This window comes from Pelodiscus sinensis, chromosome 2 (assembly GCF_049634645.1).
Source record: "Pelodiscus sinensis isolate JC-2024 chromosome 2, ASM4963464v1, whole genome shotgun sequence".
Lineage (NCBI taxonomy): Eukaryota > Metazoa > Chordata > Testudines > Trionychidae > Pelodiscus > Pelodiscus sinensis.
Window position 1 is genome coordinate 70,567,517 of NC_134712.1, and position 22,720 is coordinate 70,590,236.

General features: G+C 44.2%; 1 protein-coding gene across 2 annotated transcripts in view; it reads right to left on the bottom strand.

Moving 5' to 3' along the window:
* The window catches only part of MAPRE2 (microtubule associated protein RP/EB family member 2), a 151,952-nt gene extending 132,012 nt beyond the window's left edge, over positions 1-19,940 (bottom strand). Inside the window, exon 1 of one of the 2 annotated variants that reach the window (XM_075920733.1) lies at positions 19,852-19,940. Coding sequence is in view for 1 of the 2 variants with exons in the window: in XM_075920732.1 (XP_075776847.1) it covers positions 7,126-7,212 (87 nt within the window). In the remaining variant the exon portion in view is untranslated. Of the gene's footprint in view, positions 1-7,125; positions 7,265-19,851 lie in introns of those variants that run through there. The other variant, XM_075920732.1, reaches the window with a different exon arrangement.
* Positions 19,941-22,720: the final 2,780 nt, after the last annotated feature.

Consider the following 22,720-nt stretch of genomic DNA (forward strand, 5'->3'; position numbering starts at 1 on the left):
ATGACAATTTATCAAATAGGATTATGAATTTACATATAATTTCAAATATTTTAATTTGAAATTGGCTTTTAAGTCTGCAATTAGCAAAGACAGAAGTGCTATCATGTTAAACAGGTAACATGACAGTACAAAGTCATAATCCAGTTTCTCTCCCAGATGAATGGGAATTGGGACTGCATTAAGCAAACATTTTTCTTTACGTGAACTTTCTTCTGATGTTAAAACGGACAAATTTAGTTTATTTTAATTCCTACATTAAATTTCACACTGCAGATAACAGAAGTCAGTGTATCATCTATATCTAAGTTTTCAAAAGTTATGATTGATTCTGGATTACACAATTTCAGAAAGCTTAACAGGGCCTGGCATTCAGAAAGTGCTGAGAATTCATCCTCAGAGGTACCTTAGATCAACCTGAGACAAAAATTCTGTCCTATATACAGAGCATGAAGCAGAAGGCATCTAAGCACTGACTAAAATAAGATACCATTCAATTTAAAACAGCCATAAACAACCTCACTATTGGGAAATGCAGCATCAAGACAGCTGGAATAAGAACAAAGCCAACAGAGCTTGCCTGCATGGGATTGTTATGCTATTAGACTGGTACTCCACCTTCCTGCCTATTGACATTTTATTTTAACTAGGGGACTGCTCCTGCTGCTCGCTATGCTCACCAACTGCCCTCTGCGGTCACAGAGCCTGATGACATCATTCTGTCATGTAATCATCATTCATGCTCAAATTCGACACTTTACACTTAAGTTTGAATAAAGACTAATTATCTTACCCATTACAAAGATAGCTTCCCCAATTATCACCTCTAATATCATTAGCTTACAGACATTTACCTCCCATTTCCTCCCCCCCTCCCGCCCCCCCCCCCCATCTCCCTTCTGTTCTGAAATTTGATTTGTCCTTTTCATATATGTTCATTTTTTTAAATTGTATCCTTTGGTATATATGCTTGTGACAATTTTCTTCCACTATTTGATCTGAGGAAGTGGGTCTGGCCCACGAAAGCTCATCACCTAATAAACCATCTTGTTAATATTCTACTACAGAAGGTTATACAACAGAAGTTACTGCTATTCGGGCATACCTGCAGAATGAGCGAAAAGTTAAGACCCTGGTATTCAACATAATGGATGGTCCGAATAGGAGAGGCAGACCCCACAGAGAATGAGTAGATGATATAGTAGATTGGTGTGGAGCTAGTCTACAGAAACGAAGCCACTTCGCACAAGACAGGGAAAGATGGAAGGAAATAGCGAGGGAGGAATCAGACACCAATGGGCGTTGAGCTGAGGTTGATGATGATGAATAATATGCTGGGAACTTGGCAAGACAAGTAGAAGATAAGTCTATTTGCTAACATGCTTACAATTTGGATTTCAGAATAATATAAGCCAGAGTAATGAGTGACAAAGAAATACAAAAACTACTTCTTCTGATGTGGCAACTCACAAATGAAAAAAAAAAATTGATTAGTCCTAGAGCCTGTCACCTACTTAAAGAGCACACTGCAAGCAAACCCATCACAAATGTCTATGTTCAGATGCATGTTAATCTTTATTCCCAAAGTTCCTGTGGTATAAATATTCTAGGTAATGAAGGGCAATGGAATACTAATGGGGTGGCCAAGGCTATGTCTACACAGCGGTGTTATTTCGGAATAACTGACGTTATATGGGGATAACAGCGAGTGTGTCTACACGGTAAGCCCTTATTTTGAAATAATGGCGAGCTAGAGGACTTCTGACTGACTCCTGTAACCATCGTTTCACAAGGAGTTAGAGAAGTCAAAGGAAGTGTGTTCTTCCTTCGCTCTTCCTGCTGTGTAGACAGCGCCAAAAGCCGAATTAAGCTATTTTGACTTCAGCTACGCAGTTGACATAGCTGAAATTACATGTCTCAATTCGACTTTTGCCCTGCCCCAAATGTGTAGACATGCCCCAAATGTTTCCATCAAAAAGCAAAGACAGTTTTAAGTATTCATAGATTAATAGGACAAGTTTACACTTTGAACTGGGGTGTATAATTCCCATCTTGGACACATCTGTGCTAGCTTGCTAAAAGCAGTGTAGTTACAGTGATGGGAGCAGCGGGAAGGATTAGCTGTCCCCAGCACATGCCATTCGGAGACTCTGGAGACACACTGAGGCAGCTAACTCCCTGTTGCTGCCACAGCTACACTCTAGTTTTATGAGCACCCTAGTTTCACTGTTTCTGGTAAGTAATTAAGAGGGTGTATGGAATTACACCCTCAGCCTGAAGAGTAGACACACCCATAGATTATAAAACCAAAAGGGAACAATGGAATCATCTAGTGAAACATTCTGTAAGGCACCGGACTCAAATTAATTCCTGTAGGAGCTAGAGCATATGCAGACTGTACCTCCTTTAACTGGGACTCTTTAGTCTGGCAACATCCGTCGTCCAACAGCAGAGCTGGAGCCTGGCATCCAGCAGCCCAGGCTGGCATCTTGTGGGGATGGCCAGGGCTGGCAGCATCAGGCCTAGCATCAGACAAGCCCAGCTGAACCAGAGGCAGGTGGACCAGCAACAACACAGAGGAGTGGTTAGCTAGGATGCCTATGGCAGGGAACTTCCCTGGGGCTAACAAATTCCCTCATTGAGGACAAGTCAGGCCCCAAGAGTGCCAGATCAGGGAGGTCCAACCAGTATTTAGGAAAAGCAACCAGTCTTGATTTAAAAATTGCCAGTGATAGAGAAACCACCCACAACCTTTCGTAAATTGTTCCCCTAGTTTATTATTATTAAAAAGTTGCATGTAACTTCCAGCCTGAATTGGCTTAGCTTCAGCTTTCAGCCACTGGATCCCTAGGATACTAGTCTACTAGACTGGTTAGTAAGTATGATAAGGGGCTGTTTAATCGAGTTACCCCTACCCCTTTTCTTTGTTAAATTAAGTTGTGTCATGGCGGACAGCAGAAGACTTTGGCATCTGGGGGAGTAGAGGTGCCTGGTAGCTGAACAGCGTAAGGACTGGGACTACAACTGAAGTCTAGAACAAGTCTCTGGAGCAGCTGAAAATGTTTTCAAGCTAGAATGAGGAGGTTTTGTGCTCAGATTCTGTTTTCTTAGGAGGAAAGTTTGTCAGTCACTGGACATTACAGAAAGATTTGGAACCTAGGACTACAGGTGGTGTTCTAGACCAGGGGTGGGCAAGATATGGCCATGTGATGTGGCCCATGGCCTGCCCTGCCACTCCTAGGACAATTGAGACCAGGGGGCAGGGGTGTACATGAAGTCTCCTCCCTCCACCGGGGAGGCAGGGCACCAGAGGGAACCACTAGCTGTTCAAAACAGATGGCAGTTCCCTGTAGGCATTGCGTGCCCTGGCAGGAGACTTTGTGCACTCCCCCACCCCCAGGCCAATCAGGAGTGGGGGAGTGTGCAAAGCGTCCTCCAGCCCTGCCAGGGGCACATGCTACAGAGGGAATCACCCTTTTCACCTGAGGCCTCGCCCCTTTCAGGGCTGGCCCGTGACCATTACCAAAATTGGTGAAGTGGCCCTTCCTAGAAAAATTATTGCCAACCCCGTACTCAACAGTGGAGTGTCTGGGAACATTTGGTAGTGTTTGTCATTGATAGGGGATGTAAGAGGATTTATTGAAGGAGGTCAGGTTGAAGATACTTATGTGGCAATGACAGGAAAGTGATGGAGTTAAGAGGATGGATAAAAATCAATGATTTAAAAAATAAGTCTTTATTTTAGTATTTTTTTTTAAAAGTCCAATTTAATTTCTCATTTAAAAACAGTTACAATTACATCTCATAACATACCACACATACACTTACAGTCTCATAAAAAATGAATTAATAAATCTAGTCTGTCCAGCTAACTACCAGCTCTCACTTCTTGAAAGTTCTGAGCTTTCAATTTCTGTTTCTTAGCAAACTAAAAAGTAACGTGCAAAGAAAGAGAAGCTGGAAAGGATTGTTTTTGTTCTGTGCTGCTAGACCTTGACCAAGCACTGCAGAGGAGTTAGTTAAGACATCATCTTAGAGAGATTATATATAGGAAGGGTCTGAGGCAGCATAGAAAGGAAGAGTGGACTAGGAAAAAAAAAGGGAAGACATTATTCAGTGCACACAAAGCTTCCTATATTCCCCCATACTTTTTGCCACAGAAAAACTGTCATGGCTTCTGGGTGTGACACACTATCTGGGAATATTTTGAAAAAATTATTTCCCTCAGTGAAAAAAAGAGGAAGTGAAAGCGTGTCAAGCATACGTAGTGCAAGAAAAAGAAGATGCAGAGCCTAGTTGTAAGAATGAAACATCATAAGGAAAATTGCTTATTGGGAGAAAATTACGTGGATATGGCTGAGTGGTTCAACTGGTTAGTAACTTAAATAATTCACTTTTGCAATACATCACTTCAAGATTCTCTCAATGCCTTTAAGTACATGAGTTGACAAGTAAATTCCCAAGCTACTTGCTTTGTTACATGTTGCTAGAAAAAGAGGTTTGACTTAGCGGATCCTTATGGTTTGTTTAATTAGTTAATTAGGTTTAAAATCTATCACTTAAGTATACGCTAGAGAAAGCTGTAGCAAGATAAATTTAAAGCTGCCAATTGCCACTGAGTATCATTTTCTTATTTTATATTATATTAGAAGAATGTGCCCTCTGTTTGCTATGCTCACCTACCCCTCCCCCCCGCCCAGCCACTTTCGCGTAGCTGAGAGCGCCTGTTGATGCTGATGGTGTGATAACATCATTCTGTCGCCCGGCAGAAACAAACGTCAGCCGGCAGGAAAAAACTTTATTTATCTAACTTCAGCATAACTCAGCTTTTCCAAGGGAACCCCATTCTATACTTGTTTTTCCTCAAAAAACAGAAGTCCTGTGACTTCAATGGGGTTTACTCCAAAATTAAGTGCACAGTAAGTAGAGTCAGTCTTAGCTTTCTGGAAACTTGTTTAAAATCAGGTTTTTTTGGTGATTTAAATCGCCTGGATTTAAATAAATTATTTAAATCAGGGATGAGAGCCACGGGGGTGGGGGGGAGGGAGAGCCAAACACACCCCACCCTCAGCCTCACTGATGTGGTTCTCAACTGAGGAGAAAGACACTCCTCACATTCCCCTCACACCCCAAAGCCTAAGGAAGCCTAGGTTAGTACATTTTGTGGGACCCCTAACATGTAGGGTGGGGCTAAAATGAGGGGTTCAGTGTGGGGGAAGGAGGTAGTTGCTGGAAAGCAGGCTTGGGGTGTGGGTGAGAGTGCAGGAGTGGGCTGGAAAGGGAGCCCCAAGCCTCAGAGGCCAGATCCAGGCAAGCTGGGGGCCACATTTCACCCCCAAGCCTTAGGTTCCCCACCCTGATTTAAATAAATAATCCTGATTGAGAGCAAGGTAGGAATATTTCTGGTTGGCACACTCAGGTGAGATCAGGGATAAAGAAAAGAGGAAGAGCAGAGCGCATAACTCTTGCAACATGCTGAAAGATTGGGCAGCTGCAAGCAGATGAAGTCAGGGTTGTTTGCCAGAATCTGCATGCAGGAAGAAGTGGTATGGCCATAAGAGTTACATGGGAGGCACTGACAACTGAGTGTATATAACTGGGAAACAGTGATCATGGTGGAGCTGATTCTCCATTCATCCTGCCCTTCCAAGCAAACACTGGTATTTTCTTCTAGCCCAGGAGTGGTAGAAGGAGCCTAGTAGTAGGCAGGCCACAGGTGCCCAAACCTTGGCTCTGACCCTCCTCCTGGGACTTTGCCCCACCACCTACTCCTTTCCACCTAAAGCCCCTGTTGCTTGCCCTTAAAGTCAGTAAAAAAGGAATTTATCATCCATGGCCACTTGGCCCTCTGTTCCAGCACCCTTGCCTTATTCTACAATATTTAGTGGGCTCAGCCACGAACTAATTACAATGTAAAAACCAGCTCAAGTTTTGCACACAAGAGTGGTACGTTGTATTATGGGGCATTCAAAATAAGGCAAAAGATCATTCTGTACAGTGTTTCCCAAATGGTGCTCTGAGGAAAACCCCAGGGTTCCGCAAAGTGAAAGTAAGGGCTCCTCAAGAACCCAATCACTCCCCCACTCCCACTTAAAGAGACAGAGGAGCCTGCTGCCACTCTGCATTTCCAAAGCCCCCTCGGGACATTCATGACTGCATTTTGGCCCCCAGGTCTCCCTGGTCCACTCCCCAGTGGTGTTTTTTTTTATTTTGTTTTTTGACACCCCCCCCCCCCCCCGACAAGTTTTCCTGGTGGTGTTTTTTTTTTCCTGCTTGACAAATCCCCTCCGTTCTCCCCCAGCCCTGCTGTAGGGGTTCCTCAAAATTCTTCTGATTTGGAAAGGGTTACATGGCCAAATAAAATTGGGAAACACTATTCTACAATATACAGCAAGAGTTTTATTTTACAAATGGCTGTATCAGAACATGGTAGACTAGCACCACAGCATAATTCAGAAGCGATTGAGTCACCACGTTATTGTAAACTAGGTAGAGCAAAGTACCAAAGAGCTCACAAGCATTTCCTTTTCCACCCACAAAGACTCCCATTTCTATTAACAGGCCCTTACATAATCTGTTTTCAGTAAAAGAAATAAATTGTTTATCAAAAGGGGCCAAGTCACAGGCTATTGTATGTAGTAGTACACAAAAATACTGTTGTAAGTCAAGTCAAAAGTAATCAGATGGTTCAGGGAAGCCAGGTGGATTAAAAAGCACTGACTAAGCTACAATTATGTAATTAAACACAAGACACATGGTATAACCCAGGTCTAACAACCAACAAAGACAGAATAATCTCTTTCAGTCACAGGGGGAGGGTGTTGTGAATTAGACCTCATTTGTTTCAGATATTCAGGTAGGGCTTGTGGAAAATAGAATCCATTTGCAAGATTATTATGTTAAGAGTGTGGGGTATTTTAAAACTTAAATTTTGCCCGAGTTAGCTTAATAGAGAGCAAGTGCTATGGAAAACAAAACTCAAATTCACATGGTAGAGAGAGAAAGTATAAATCCTTTAATATACTGTGTAGAAGGAAAGCCAAGTTGTATTTACTGCCATAAGATCAAAGGGCAGATAACTATTTTATAATAAAAAAATGAAGTGGTAAAGCAGGCTCCATGACTTACCTTGCATTGCTGACTGTTGTAGGATGTGTTTAGAGAGATATTTAAAGAATCATCCCCACTGGAGGATGATTTATAATGTTTTGGCATGAGTGGAGGGGATAAGGAAGTAGGATAAAGAAAACCTCAGTGCAAAACACTCAAGTTACTACTAACTTGTAGATTTTCCCTCACCAAGACACCTCCTTTTATTAAGGTGATTGGCAAGCTCCACCCCCCCCCCTAATCACACCCAGAATATGGCAGCAGCTGTCAAAAGATTTTTAAGGAGTCATTTAGGATTGTGCAAGCTTGTTATATATTTGAGTTACCAAGGGTGTGAATTAATGTAATTTACATTGTGTTTTATGGTGTGTACATATTCACTGGGGCAATTTGGGAAGTAATACTCATTTTTAGGCTTGATTGCTTTGCAAAAATCATGCAAGTTAGTGCTAAACTGTGGCTGTGGCTATTGCTATCTCGAGTAAGTTTTATTGTCTGCTAACTTTTAATGAGCAGGTATGTTCTTTTAAAGAGGAACACTATCCTGATCACTTAATGCATTTGTTCACTTTGTGGTGCTTCATTGTCAACCTCAGTACAGTGTGGAAGGGATCCTTGTTAATAATCTCATATCTCTATAACCTGTGATATGAACAAAATCACTGATCTATGCTGTTGAAACACTGCACTGAGGTAGAAACTTAACTAAGATGGCTATTTTTGGTCTAATTTAACCATCTATTATCAACAGTAGAATTTTATGTGGTTTCAAGATGACTAGTCACCAATACTATTGTCTTAAATTAACTTCTGTATTCATAGCCTTTTATTTTGACTTTGTTAACTTTGTGCTTCTGTTGAATTAAATGAGGTCATCCTGACACTTCTGCATGGGATCTGGTGTGAAATCTGAGTTCTTGAGCTGCCTGGCAGGATTCCAGCCACGCTTCAGGATTCTGACTATGATCTGGTATGCTTTCAAGGGAGTGATTAGGTGATTATGTACTTGTTAACAGGATCTGCACAAGTAATGGCTGTTACAGTCAACATGTCTGATCTTTCCTTCTTCACACGAAGAAATGAATTTTGTTTCTGAATTTGTAGAGCCATCAGCTCAGACTCCTCGAAATTCTTTAGAATTTCTTTAAATAAAGCTAAGTATTAAATGAAAAATATGTAACCTTTCTCAGCAAAAAGGGACACTGATTGTTTCACTGTAAATATTAAATTGGCCATTACAAATTTAATGAAAACTCCAATGTGTGTTTTTAGCAGCAGCTCCCTACATTTTGACCCTCCCTCCAGAAAAAAACATTGACTCAAAATGTCAGTTGAAAAAAGAAGAAATCCTCAAGACAACAGGAAGCTCTGCTATGGTACTAACTTTCACTATCTCTAATGTTTGGTTTAAGAACATAAGAACGGCCTTACTGGGTCAGACCAAAGGTCCATCTAGCCCAGGATCCTGTCTTCTTACAGTGGCCAATGCCAGATGCTCTAGAGGGAGTGAATAGAACAGAGAACCTTCAAACAATGCCTTTCCTGATGCCTATTCCCAGCCTCTGACAGAGGCTAGGGACACCATTCCTACCCCCTGGCTAATAGCCATTGATGGACCTAACCTCTGTGAATTTATCTAGTTCTTTCTTGAACCCTACTACTTGCTGCAGTTTCTACTGCACTGACAAAGTGATGCCATTTTTGAACTATAAACCTTATTTCTTATAGCATATTCAGCATAAATGAACCAGATGTGTCTGTCTGTGCCTGAACAGATTGATAGTTTGGTCTTTTTTGATATCTGAATTATGAAATTAATTGGATTTTAATGAGCTCTAAAAGTAGTTCACTTTGCTTAAAGATTGCTTGTTGCTGAATGCTAATTTGGGAGAAGACCGCATCCTATTGAGCTGTCCCCTGCCAGAAACTGAGCACAGAGTAAGAGAGAGGAAAATGGGTATATACAGTCAATGCAGCTTCCCAGATTGCACTGCAGAGCTACAGTATTTAAACTGCTAATTATGAAATCTTGTTTTGGTAATTTGCCCTTAGTGTTAATAATGTGAATGAAATTTGATAAAAGGAAGGCATATCTAGAGGTTAGGATACTAGCCTGTCATTTGAGATGCTAGTTCAATTCTCTGGTCTACCACAGTCTTTCTGTGGTCCTGGTAGAGTGGCCAGGTATCTGTTTTTTGACCACAAGACTTGGTTGAAAAGGGACCGTGGCAGCTCTGGTTAGAAACACCACCTATGTTGTGGTGCCAAGGCAGGCTTGTCTCTACCTGTCCTGGGGCACTATGCTGAGCGCTGGAAGCAGCCAGCAGGTCTGGATCCTAGGTGGAAGGGGCCACTGGACTCTGTGCACTGCCCCCACCCTGAACACTTGCTCTTCACTATCATGGGCTGGTTCCCATACCTGTTTACCTGACAGCAAAGGTGCTGGCTACAGTGGTCACCTAGGTACTGTGGGATATCCTGTGGAGGCTAAAAGGTTTAAAACAGCAAAAACTTGTCTTCACTTGCACAAAAGCATCACTGGTAAGAGCTGGGTTTTCTTTTTGCAGTGAAACTTCTGAGTGTCACCGCAAAAAGGTAAGTGTAGATGCTCCCACAGATTTTATGCATCAAAGGACCTTTTCCACTTTAAATGACAAGTGTAGACATGCCCTTAGCCTAAGCATGCACTACAATAAAATCTAACATGGGATGCTATTGAAATCAGTTTGATTTTTTTGCTACCTATATCCCATTCAGAGTCTATAGGATTAAGTGCAAAACTTCCATGAGCAGACCAACATTTGAAGACCATTTAAATCAGGGGTGGGGAACCTAAGGCCCAGGAGCCAGATGTGGTCCCTGGCTTGCCTGGATCCGATCCACAGGGCTCAGGGCTCCTTCCCTTCAGCAATGGGGAGCCCACACTGGCACTCCAGCTCCCACTGCCCCCAACCCAACTGATTTTTTTTGGGGAGGGTCAGCGGCTTCTGACCCTAGAATGGTTCTTACCCCTGATTTAAATCTCTAATTCTGAATTAGAACAAAAACAAATTTCAAAACCTTGAGAACATTCACAGAATGGAATTTTCTGGCCAGCCCTATTTATAAATGCTTGTTTGAACACCTGATGTGAGTGCTCCTATACTTCCAAACTTACTACTTCTGCAATGAGCCCAGCCCAGAAGAGTTATGGTTGCTGAAGTAGGGCACTGGCAGCATCAGATGTACATGTGGTGAAGGGATCCCTGGAACTGGAGAATGCCGAGGTACAGAGAGAATAGCATCTGAATGTTTATGGTAACTTTTAAAAGTTACCAACAGTCACATTGGTCAAGATCTTACTCACCACAATCAATCTCTGGGTTAAAAGCTCAAGTTATACAATCCTCTCAAACAAGCGAAACCCTTAGCTAAAGTAAGTCACTAAACAAATCTTATGTACCATCAGTGCCTGGTATTTCTGAATTTTTAAAAATACTTTAACTATCAGTTAGTTTTAATATAATCCTACCACTTTAATCTATTGATCAGTAATGGCACTATTAATAGTTGAACAGTTTGCGGTTGCCATTAAGCCAGCTAGAAAGATTCCAATGTTTATTATGTTATTCAGCATACTGAGTGCCAGGAGTAGTTATCTTGTTTTGTTGAAGCAGTCTGGTAACTTGAGTTCCAGTTTCAGCAGTAAGTCTGATGACGTAGGAGCTCTGAATTAAAAATATCCCCTATACACCTAGTCTATTTAGAGAGTCTCTTGTTTGATCTGTCCTTGATTGATTAAATTAGCTGTCATTAACATTAATGGAGTCTTAATGCATGTCAATAATGCTTCCAAGATATTTAGAAGGGAGGCCTATGAGTGTGGTGGTGATAGTGGGAAAAGTATTTATTTGCCCCCCACCCACCGAAGTACACAAGATCAAACTTTTGCCACCATAAACGATATTAGTATTTGAGCATATTGGTGAAAGTAGCTATCTTGTCATCTCTGACACTGACAGTTCAGGAACCCAATGGAAAACTAGACTGGTTTTACTTACTTAGATGCCTGTTTCATCCCTAAAATGTGAATAGGTCATTTCTAGTATTGTCAGTGTTGTAGAAGCATTGTTGGGAATAAGTTTAAAAAACTCTTCTCTTGGGTCAAGTATCAGAGGGGTAGCCGTGTTAGTCTGAATCTGCAAAAGCGACGAGGAGTCCTGTGGCACCTTATAGACTAATGAAGTGTAGGAGCATAAGCTTTCGTGGGCAAAGACCCACTTCGTCAGATGCATGTGACGAAGTGGGTCTTTGCCCACGAAAGCTTATGCTCCTACACTTCAGTTAGTCTATAAGGTGCCACAGGACTCCTCGTCGCTCTTCTCTTGGGTGTTGTGCTGCTGGTGTTCTCTACTGCTGGTGTAATGATGGTGTAATTTCTCTGCAGGATTTCTAGGATTAACTTCAATGCCTACCATGATGAAATTAGATTTGTTGATGCATTGTATTCTTTCTTATTCTGAACTTTTCAGTATCCACTGAACTGAACAAAACAGATGCTGTTTTCCTTCCATATGAGAATATTTTTAATATCAGCACTGAACACAGTAAGGGTGTGTCTAGACTACAGGTTTTTTTCGAAAAAAGTGGCCTTTTTAAAAAAAAAAAGTCCCCTGCGTCTAGACTGCCACTGCATTCTTTCAAAATTAAATCGAAAGAATGCAGTGGTTTTTTCAACTGCGGTAAACCTCATTTTATGAGGAAGAATGCCTTTTTCGAAAGTGCTCTTTCGAAAAAAGGTGTTCTTGAATGCAAACAGGACTTTTTCAAAAGAGAGCATCCAGAGTGCTTGGGTGCTCTTTTTCGAAAAAGCGGCTCACTTTTTTTAAAGAAGTGGTTGCAGTCTAGACACTCTCTTTCGAAAGAGGCTCTTTCGAAAGATTCTTTCAAAAAAGCTTCTTTTGAAAGAGGAGTGTAGTCTAGACTTACTCTAATGTACAGACTGCAGAAAGCCAAGGAGCAAGCAAATCACTCTTAATGAGCCAGTCACTATTCTCCATAATCATAGAATCGTAGAACCATAGAATACTAGGACTGGAAGGGACATCGAGAGGTCATCGAGTCCAGTCTCCTGCCCTCATGGCAGGATCATAATGACAACACTCATTCTTTTAATGGTATATATTTAACTAGAAGATAAAAGGCTTTGTGTATGTTTTAAGGTGGGACTGGAATCTAAGGTTGTTAACAAACAAGTGGGAGAGAGTTCCCAACCTAAGGAGTTGTAAAAACTAAGGAAGGCCAGGGGACTAGAATATGAAACCATGTAAACCGGGTCTCTTTGGTCCAACAACATCTGCGGTCCTGTCAGACCATGGGTGTTCCGGGATCAGAGTCCCAGTGCAGTGCAATGGGGGGGGGAGGGGGAGGTGAAGAAACAGAGCCTGGCGCGATGCTGGGGGGAAGGAGGAGGGCTGGAAGCCTGGCTCAATGTGGGGGTGAGGGAGTGGGTGCCCATTGTATGGCCTAGCTGGACTGAGGCTCAGATGGATTTGGAAGGTGGGAGCTGGGAAGCTCAGTGCACAGCCCTGCTGGGCTGTGGAAAGGAGGTGGGAAGATGGTGTATGCAGCTCAGCTGGGCTGTGGAGAGTGCGGAGGGGATCTGGGAAGGCTGGCAAGTGAGCAAGCTGGGTTATGGGGGGCTTAGAGGGAAGACAGAAAGCACAGCACATGACCCAGCTAGGCTGCCAGGGGAGCCGGGAAACCTGGTGGGGCAGCAAGGCAGAGGGTGGGACTGGCAGCAGGGGAGCCAGAAATTACTTCCCCAGTCCAGCAAAATCAGGTCCCAAGGGTGCCAGACCAGGGAGGTCCACCGTGTAATTAGAAAGGAGCCTTGTGCAGAGTAAATAAAACAAGAATAGAAGGAAATATGTAGAGGTGTATAAAGTAGGACCGTGATGTTTGCCTGGACTTGAAGGATGAGGAAAGGGAGGATTATCCCTGCCTCTCAGATGGGGAAGATGAGGTACAGTAAAAGGTGACAGTATCTCTGGCACACCCAAGAACAGATCCAAGATTTTCTGATTTCCTGTCGGTGCTATCTGTAAAACCACCCTCCCTCTCATAAACAAACTGGAGTGCAATTTAAATAAAAGATGGCTACTACAGAAAGGCATGGTCTGTATAAGATTCCAGTGGAAGAAAGAGCAGGCCTACAAGCCATTATGGTCCACTCTGCTATTTCATATTGCCCCTTCTAAGTGTTGCACAATTGCAATATGTGCTGAGGTCAAAGGCAGGTAGTTTACTTTGAAGGGTTTTTTAAGTGTTTCACAACTAAATCCATAAATGGATTTACTTGACTAGAACAGTTCAGAAGTGTAAGGCTCATCTCTGATCACCTTAAGGCTCATCTCTGATCACCTTAAGTGTAACAGATTCTTCTCATCCCTCAGATCTGTGCAGGGAATCCTATTTCACAGCAGTTTACCAGTGTTGTGTGGTGTTTTCCATGGTAATGATAAATTGATAACTAATACAAACTGAATGCACGTGATTTCCATATGTTGTGTGATATTGAAGACTAAGATTTTTCATCACTACATTTTCATGCCTTACAATCTGAACAGAGCATGAATTATTACGGGCTTTTGGATGCAAATTTATACTACTTACCCAGAAAAATAGTTACTTCAAGAAATATTGGCTTCTGCTCAAGCTGCAGAAACTTGTGACAGTCTGCCCATCAGGCACTAGTGGTTGAAGGAGAGGCCTTCCCATGAAATATTGACTGACAGAATCTGTTTCTAAAATTTTAAAACGGCAGAATCCTAAATCAGAAGCCACTTATGTGCCCACCCTAAAGTGAAAATGGACACATACAGGCAGTCCCCGGGTTACGTACAAGTTAGGGACTGTAGGTTTGTTCTTAAGTTGAATTTGTATGTAAGTCGGAACTGGTACATATTGTAGGGGAAACTCTAGCCAAACATTTTTCCAGAGCTCAGTTTTATTCTCCCACATCTCACTTCCCTCAGTCCTTTATTCTCAAGCTGAGGTGTCTGCTGAGAAAAGCCGCTCCACGTCTCCGTGGTCTGCTGGGGGGGGCGCTAGCTCCGCGTCTCCCTGGTCTGCTGGGGGAAAGCAGCTAGTGCGGGGTTGCCTCACCCTGTTTGTAAGTAGGGATCCGATGTCAGTCGGATCCATGTAACCCGGGGACTGCCTGTACTCACTATCCCCATTTCTTATATGTAATAATCAACTTCAATTGAAGTGACAAGAACCTGTGCAGGCAGAATAATTGTTCCAGGTCACTAATGTATACAGCTACCCTTGTGGAAATTATCATGACATTTTTAAGTAAGATAGTAACCAAGATCTCAGGTAAGCCTCATACAAAGACAACATGTGTACCACCATAATGAAGCACTGTTTATTAATCACTCAGAGGGAATAGTGCTACCTAAAGAGTCATCAACACTACTTTTTAAAACCTGTGGATTTTTTTCAGCTGTCTCACAAATGCTGACCCAGCCCAACTGTTATGAGACAACTGGAAGGTGAATATGATAGAGCATCATTTTCCAGAGTTACCACTGAATACCTTGATAAGTTAGTTAAGTTCCTTTAAAAGAATTAGAAATGATTGTAAGAGATTTGACTGTGTAGAACTCACGAGGGAGGACGTTTCAAATGTGTTTCTATTTAAGAAGAAGAAGAAGTCTGGGGTACTTGTTACTTTAAAGACAGATGACATTTTGTAGCTAAAATTACATTAAGCTTGAAGGCCCTTTAAAGGTGATAAAAATTAAAATTAGAATATGTTTCAGTGACAATGAATTCAGTTTCCTACCCAGAAGCTTAACTAGGGATTAAGGTAGCAGTCAATTAAAACTGCAGTAGAACTCAGGGACTGTAAGCATCAGGTAGAAGAGACAAAGGTAAGCAATGGAGATAACTATTACAACACGAAACTAAGATGAGGAAACGAAAGCATGACTCAGTTTTAGCTCAAGGTAGAGTCTGATTTAAGGTTGGCAATATTAAACAAATCTGTCTGGCAACTAAATACTATCTGGCAAGAGCACTAATGAGAAGCAAAGATATTACAGAACATTCCTGTTCCTTATCATTGAAATTGACATAATGCAGGAAGAATTAACCTTGAGAGAAAAATCACCAGATAGATGGCCAACTGCCAAAACTTTAAAAAAACACAACTGCAGCTTTATCCATATTCAGCATGAGAAAGTTCTGGTGCAGCCAGTTAGAGCTGTTTGTCAAACCATGTAAAATTAAGTCATGGCACAGCCCATAAAGTGAGGTCACAGAAAAATACCTGTACATCTTGGGTGTCTTTCAACTTGGAGGAATGTAGGTATGTCATAAACAAGCACCTAGTCGTGTTGAATCCAGTCCTTCAGGGTACTAACTACCTCCTGTAGTGTTTTGGTCCTTTTACCTACACTTGCAGATTCAAGCCTGTTCTGTTTATACAGTTAGGACTAAGTTTTCTGAAGTGGCTACTGATGTCAGATGCCTAATTTGAGGCACTTGAAAGAGGCCTGACTTTCAGAAGTGACAGAAAATGGGTGTTCAGAAAATCAGGATGCTGAAAAATATCTCAAGCAAAGCACTGAAAGCACTGGTCAACTCTGAAAATATAGACAGTATGTCTATGGACCAAACTGCACCCTTACTCAGATTTCTGTATTAATGGTGAGATGAAATTTCTCTGCTCCAAATTACCACAAATCATGGCTTACTTCATGAATATACCTCTTGGAATTCATCTATTGCTACACCCTGCCCAATACTCCGCGGATGGATGAATCATGATCCTGCCTCCATCTCACAATCTTTGAGGTGGCTTGCGCTCCATGGGCACTATTAGGGATCAGCCTTTGAACCCAGGAATGACTATTGCCTGCTCCACTGTGAGGAGCATAAGGTGTAAAGCTTCCATTTCCCTTTCCTCCAATTCTGTGAGAAGACCCTCTCCAAGCTGTCCTTGTTTTCCTGCTCACACAAACTGTCAATGTTAAAAGCAGGAGTAATCAGTCTTTTTTATTTAAGTATTTACATTATAAAACTTTCCAGTAGCTCAACTCATGACTTAGGCACAGTGCTGTGACAGTTGTGGTTACAGAGATAAATGAACCTGTCATTCACAAATGAAGAACTCTGCATGAGCTTGAAAGCTTGTCTCTCTCACAGACAGAAGTTGGTCCAAAGAAAAATATTACCACACCCGCCTTGTCTTATTCATAAACAAACCACTGAAATTGTGTGTATAGAAAAGGATGGAATGTTTCCAAGATTAATTCAAAACCAAAAATATGTAAAATTCCGTAACAAACTACTTTATCTGAAATATTTTGCTTTCTAAGACTACCGTAGACATACTTTGCTACAAAATGGCAAAGACCTGATAAGAACTCTGAATGGATAGGATACTCCATCAAAATCGCCTAGGGAGGTTGTATAATCTCTATCAATGGAGATATTTAAGAGCAGGTTAAATAGGCACCTGTCAGGGATGATCAATAGTGTTTGGTCCTGCCTTAAGAGCAGAGGACTGGACTTGATGACCTCTGGCGGTTCCTTCCAGTTCTAGTGTTCTAGGATTCTATGACCAATAACTTCCCTGTAAGCCCCACTCATTAAACTATTGACACTTTCCTGCCATGTTTTGAACAAGCCACATTTTATACAAATCAGTTATTTTTAAAAAGATAGCATTAGTAAAGTGTTTTAGCTGCATATGATGACCTTTAAACAGGAATAATGTTAATGGTTTATTTTAAATCTGCTTTGTAATTGCATTACAGAAGTCTGACCTCTGTTTTCTTTTACTTTTTGTATTTCCTTAAAATTAAGTGAAATAGCCACAACAGGTAATACAGAATCTTTCTTTGGGTTTCTTATTGTTTACATTATGGTTTTATACTATTGTTAAAGCCCACTCATCTTCTGTTTTTATACCCCACAATTTGGAGAGAAGCAGATAAAAGGAAATATCAATTCAGAGAACAAGTTTTTTATATTTTCACCATTCACCACAGAAACAATGTTGTTTTTTTTACAGGGTAAGAGATCTGTGAATGAAACAGATGAACTATGGCAAAATATAGTTAGCAAATGGGGTGAGCTGTTTTACAAACATCACATTTTCTATACTATTGAGTATGTAGCTTGTTTCTTCCATAGATGTTTAATATCCCTTCTGTTATTCCTGTAACTTTCTGTGGAGTGATGGCTACGTCTTGTCACTGAATGGAATGTGCTGATTCATCAGGCTTTCTTAGCTGTACTCCCTGTAATAAAATGTACCTCTTTTTGAACTTTCCTATTAATCAGCTTTCGGAATGGTTCCTTTTACAGTTCTCTTACCTGAAGTGCAGAGACTTGCATTGGATAGGTTCTCTGCATGCCTCCAAATTACAGAGTTAGCTGCAACATTCAAATGGGTTTATACTGCAATAACTTAAATTAATGCAGAAGGAGGAGTCCTCTTTAATGACACAGCAATGTGAAACCCTTTGAGCCAGGGCCAGAAGCTAATTACAGATTCACCCAAAAGCTTTCCTGTATTCTATCAATGATGGCACAATGGCAACCTCCTCTTAAATTACAAAACTCTTGTTTGAATTTCCATGCATCCTAAAACTCAAAGCCTATATAACATTCACTATTCTCAAAAAATATTTGCAAAACTGCTTACTTAATTAAGCAGCATGGCTTCGTGGACAGGGCACTGAATTTGGAGTCAAGAGACCTGGAGTTTCTCTCTCTCTCTCTCTCTCTCATGTCTATACATCTATCATATATCACTGGGGATCCTTTAGCTGCTCTGTGCCTCAGTTTCCCCAATGATAATGCTGATATAAAACTTACTCCTCTCTTGCAGAGTTTGTTCTGACAAACGGATAAAGGCTGTGCCTATTTTTACCACAGTACTATTTAACCTGGCTTGGAGCAGGTCTAGATACCACAGTAGTAAAAACCAAGTGGCCACCTGAGTTTACAGTAGCACTCCTACCACTGCTAGTACTAGTCTTAATGGAAATGTGGGAGGTTTCAGAAAATACTAGAATGTAGACAAAGCTCTGATTAGGCCATTATATTGTAACAAGGAGTTCAAGGTTGCCATGAGATTTGTTTAAGGATATGAAAGGCCATATCAGGGTTCTTTAAACAACTGTGTAGGTATTACAGATTGAGCAAAACAGGAATCTAAATGACAGAGGGGGAGCTCAAGTAAGCCAGTAGTTATTGCAAAAACTGTAAATCAAAGCTGAATGCTTCCAATACCCATATCAGTAGAAGTTACTCCTACATGTATATGCCATGCCAGTAAACATATTGTAAGTCTTCTTTAAATGCTGTATACTCTGCAACATGTGCTGTAGCTGGTTTATTTTTGGTCTCACCCTTACTCTAAAGAAATGTTCCAGCAACAGGGTGGTAAAAATGTCAGTACTCTGCCTGCACTAGACTGCCAACACCGTCATTGTTGCTATCATTGGCAGGGTGCACTAGTGGCAGTTGAACTGTGGACTGTTTCCTGGAGAAGTCTAGTGTAGATAGACATAGGCCTTGAGCACAGCAGGGAAGAAGACACACCAGCTGCTCCTGGACGCTGGGGAATCATGGATGTTAACTAGCTGGTGAGGTCACACCAGTTAATGTTCAAACAGCTGTGTACTTTACACACTCTCTCTGAATGATAAACTATGCCCTAACCACAAATGAAACCTTTTGCGGGAAACTGACAAACTCAAATAATCCCATTTACTCCTGGGGTGCACCTTAGCTCAATACTGCAAAATATTTGTTTCCCTCTGCAACAGAGCCCTTGATGCGCTAACCATGGCTCTAGTAGCCTAACAGGCATAGGGGGAAACTATTTCTGTGGGGCTTCTTCAGTCATTTAGCGGACACACAGGGTCTATTTCCGGCTGGGCTTTGGCTGCTAAGGAGATCTGCCTAACAGAATGGCTTGACGAAGTGCTCTTTTCCTATACTAGCCGTTTACCACACAAAACCTCCCTCTCTCCCCCCTCTTCTCCAAACCAGCGGGCAACCTCCACCCACGGGGGATGAATGTATTGGCTCCACTTGCTCTCCATCCGAAGTGAGCGCTCGTCTCAAAACAGATCCCTGTGCCACACAAATGCCTGTGCCCAGCGGACCCTCCTAGCGGGCCAGGAAGGTGTGTGCGGGGGTAGGGAAGGCGGCGCAGACCCCGCACTCCGACCGGCTGCAGGGGCAGCAAAGCCAGGCGCGCTGCAGCGGCGCGGGAGAAGCGACGGCACTTCCTGCCAAGCGCTTCTTTGTACCTTGGCGGCCTCTTGACAGCTCAGCCCCGTGCCCCTCACGTGGGGGGCCGCGCAGGCAGGCCGGTGCCTCTAGCTGCTGTGGCGCGGATCCTCCGGCCGGTCTCCCAGCCAGCCCACCTCCTGCCCTGCGGCTCCCTCCCGCCTTCCCTCCAGCTCGCTCTGCCAGCGTGGCAGCGCCTCTTCCCCTCGCACCCCGCCGCTCTCCCCGCGGGCGCCGGGGAGCTGGCCCTTGCCGCCGGCCCGGAAGGGGTTAAAGCGGGGCTGGAGCCCACGCACCGCATCTGTGCAGCACGCGAGGCATAGCGGCTCTGGGCAATTGCAACTTCTTACCCCCCCCCCAATCCCTCCAGCCGCCTCCTCCGCCGCGGCTGCCCCGGGTCCCCCCGGCCAGGCGCCTGTACCGCTTTAAATGCACTTGACTCACCTGCCTCCCCCCGGGCCGCCGCTGCCGCTTTCCCTCGCCCGCGCCGCTGACAGCTGGGCTTTGTCTCCACCCACCCCCAGCGCCCCGCCAGCCGCTCCACCCCGGCAGCCACGTGAACCAACCGGGCTAGCCCCTGGCTGCCGCGGGGCTCTGGCTCGCGGCGGGGAGGGGCGGCTCCGGAGCAGCAGGGAGGAGGGGGAGGAAGTGGGGACGAGCGGCGGGTGCGTGCCTGCCCGTGGCGGGGGAAGGGCTTTGTCACCGCGGTGAGCAACCACCCACTCGCCGCCCGCCCTTCCTCCCTTCTCGCCGGGCACAGGCTCGGCGGCGGGGGAGGCCCTGATGTTTTCCTCCTTCCCTGCAACGCTGCGGTGTCGCCGTCTCACAGTCCCTGTGTGGAAGGAAGGGCAGCTACGTGAAAACTTCCCAGCCGTAGATGGCAGCTAGAGAAGCCCAGGGGGAATAGCCCCCCCCCCCTCCCACCACCAACATAAAATCGTGCCCGGGGATTGATACATTTTCACGTAGAGGAAAAACACCCCCAGATGAACAGCTCGCCACCCTCCCACGCGGAGCTGCTCTTTCCCCTCTTGCTTCTTGATGACTGAACTAAGCCCCAGGTTCGGCACTTTACGGCGAGTAGACAAAAGTCCCTGACGCCAGAATCTGCCAATGTAGGGCAGGCGTTACAGTCTTAAGGACAGGACCCTGCAAAGAGCGACGCTCAAAAATCTAGTTATTCCTGCACGGAGTCCCATTTTTGGCATTCTGCACGGGGGAGTCATTCTCTCCATCGATGATTTTGATAGGAGGCCTATCTCCATGGTATCAAAGTGCTGTGGTAACTAAGCTGTACTTCTAGGCATGGCTGGCTGTAGGATGAGGCTGTATATTATCTTTCCCTTGTTTTCTCCCTGAAGTTGCACACCACACAATAACCCCTGAACCCATTTAGTTCATGTTCTACCATGGGCACTGGATAAGATCCACCTGGAGGAAAGAATCTGGTTTTTCTATGCAAATCTTAGAAATCACACTCTTGGTATTTCTCCAAACCATCCAACCTGTTCTGAAGAAATGAGATTCCCTTGTGAAGCTGTCAACACCATGTCTTTAATAAATTGTTTCACAGATGGACCATTAGTGAAATTGTGCCCACATAGGATCTAGCTTTTTGTCTTTTGGTTTTAAGCTCTCATGTCCATATAAGCTTACATTAAACATTGAGGATAGGTGATCTCTTCTGTACATTTCCTCCCACACCCAGTTTTCATGCCTTTATAAGGGCAATACATAACGCTATAAATAAAGATTTGAAGTTGAAAGAAATAGCAATGGAATTAGTCGTTAGCTGGTGGTTCTCCCTTGGCGCCCTTTTTTCTTTCATAACTGCTGTTTCTTTTTTCTTCCTTTCTCTTTCCCTGAAAGTTCACTTTGTGCGCAGGTTATAATAGGATGAAATTGGCTGGAATTAAGTAAAAATTAAATGTAAAAAGTTCCTTCCAGTGAGATCCAGAAGACTATGGAATGATATCGTGAAGTTATGGTAGCCCCATTGATTGACTTATTTTAAACTAGACTGTATAAAGCATTAGAAATATAATACAGAACAGTCCTGTATTGCCAGGGGGATCGACTGTGTGACCAAACATACATTTTAATAACCAATCGGTAATACCTCATCACACCAAGTAATCATGTTAACTGCCTTTTCCTATGAAATCAGGGGTGGGCAATAATTTTTAATGGAGGGGGCACTCCAAGATTTTGGTAAGTGGTGAAGGGCCGCACTTCTGTGGATGGAGTTCAGGGTCTCGGATGGCAGCTGGAGTGTTGATGGGAGCTTAGGATAGATGGCAGGGGTGCAGGAGGAAGTGTGGGATCTGAGAGGGAGTTTGGTGAAGGAGAATGTTATGATGTAGGACAGGGGCTTGAGGTGCATGTCCAGGAGGGGTTTTGGGTGCAGGGTCTGGCTTAGGGAACAGGTGTAGGAGGGGCTGCAGGTTCTGGGAGGGAGTGGTGACCTGGAGGATGTGGGGAGAGGGGATATACAGGCAGTCCCCGAGTTACGCTGCCCACGCGCTCCGAGGCTTGGCTCTGCTTGGCTCTGCTTTGCCCCCCCCCCCCCGTCCCCCTGGTCTGCAGACCAGGGGAAGGGTGGGGCAAAGCAGAGCCAAGCCGCGGAGCGCGCAGTCAGCTGACAGCTGTCAGCTGGCCGCGTCCTCCGCGGCTTGGCTCTGCTTTGCCCCCCCCATCCTCCTGGTCTGCAGACCAGAGGGACGGGGGGGGGGCAAAGCAGAGCAAAGCCGCGGAGCACGCGGGCAGCGGACAGCCCAGACGCGTCTGGGCTGTCCGCTGCCCGCGTGTTCCGCCGCTTTGCTCCCCGTCCCCCTGGTCTGCAGACCAGAGGGACGGGGAGCAAAGCAGAGCAAAGCCACGGAGCCCGAGGGCAGCAGGACAGCCACGGCGCGTCTGGGCTGTCCCGCTGCCCCCGTGCTCCGTGGCTTTGCTCCGGACACCTGTGGTACAGTAGCTGGGGCGCTGCCAGTTGGTCCCGTAGCGCCGCTCTGGGCGCTACTGGACCAACCGGGCAGCACCCCAGCTGTTCTGCCCCAGGCGTCCTGATTCAGCCACTGCTGGTCAGATTCAGCAGCGGCTGAATCAGGACGCCTGGGGCAGAGCAGCTGGGGTGCTGCTGGGTTGGTCCAGTAGCGCCGAGGAGCGGCGGCGCTACTGGACCAACCCAGCAGCACCCCAGCTGCTCTGCCCCAGGCGTCCCCAAGTCAGCCACTGCTGAAACTGACCAGTGGCTGACTACAGGAAGCTCCTGCCCCAGGCTTCCTGGAATCAGCCGCTGATCAGTTTCAGCAGC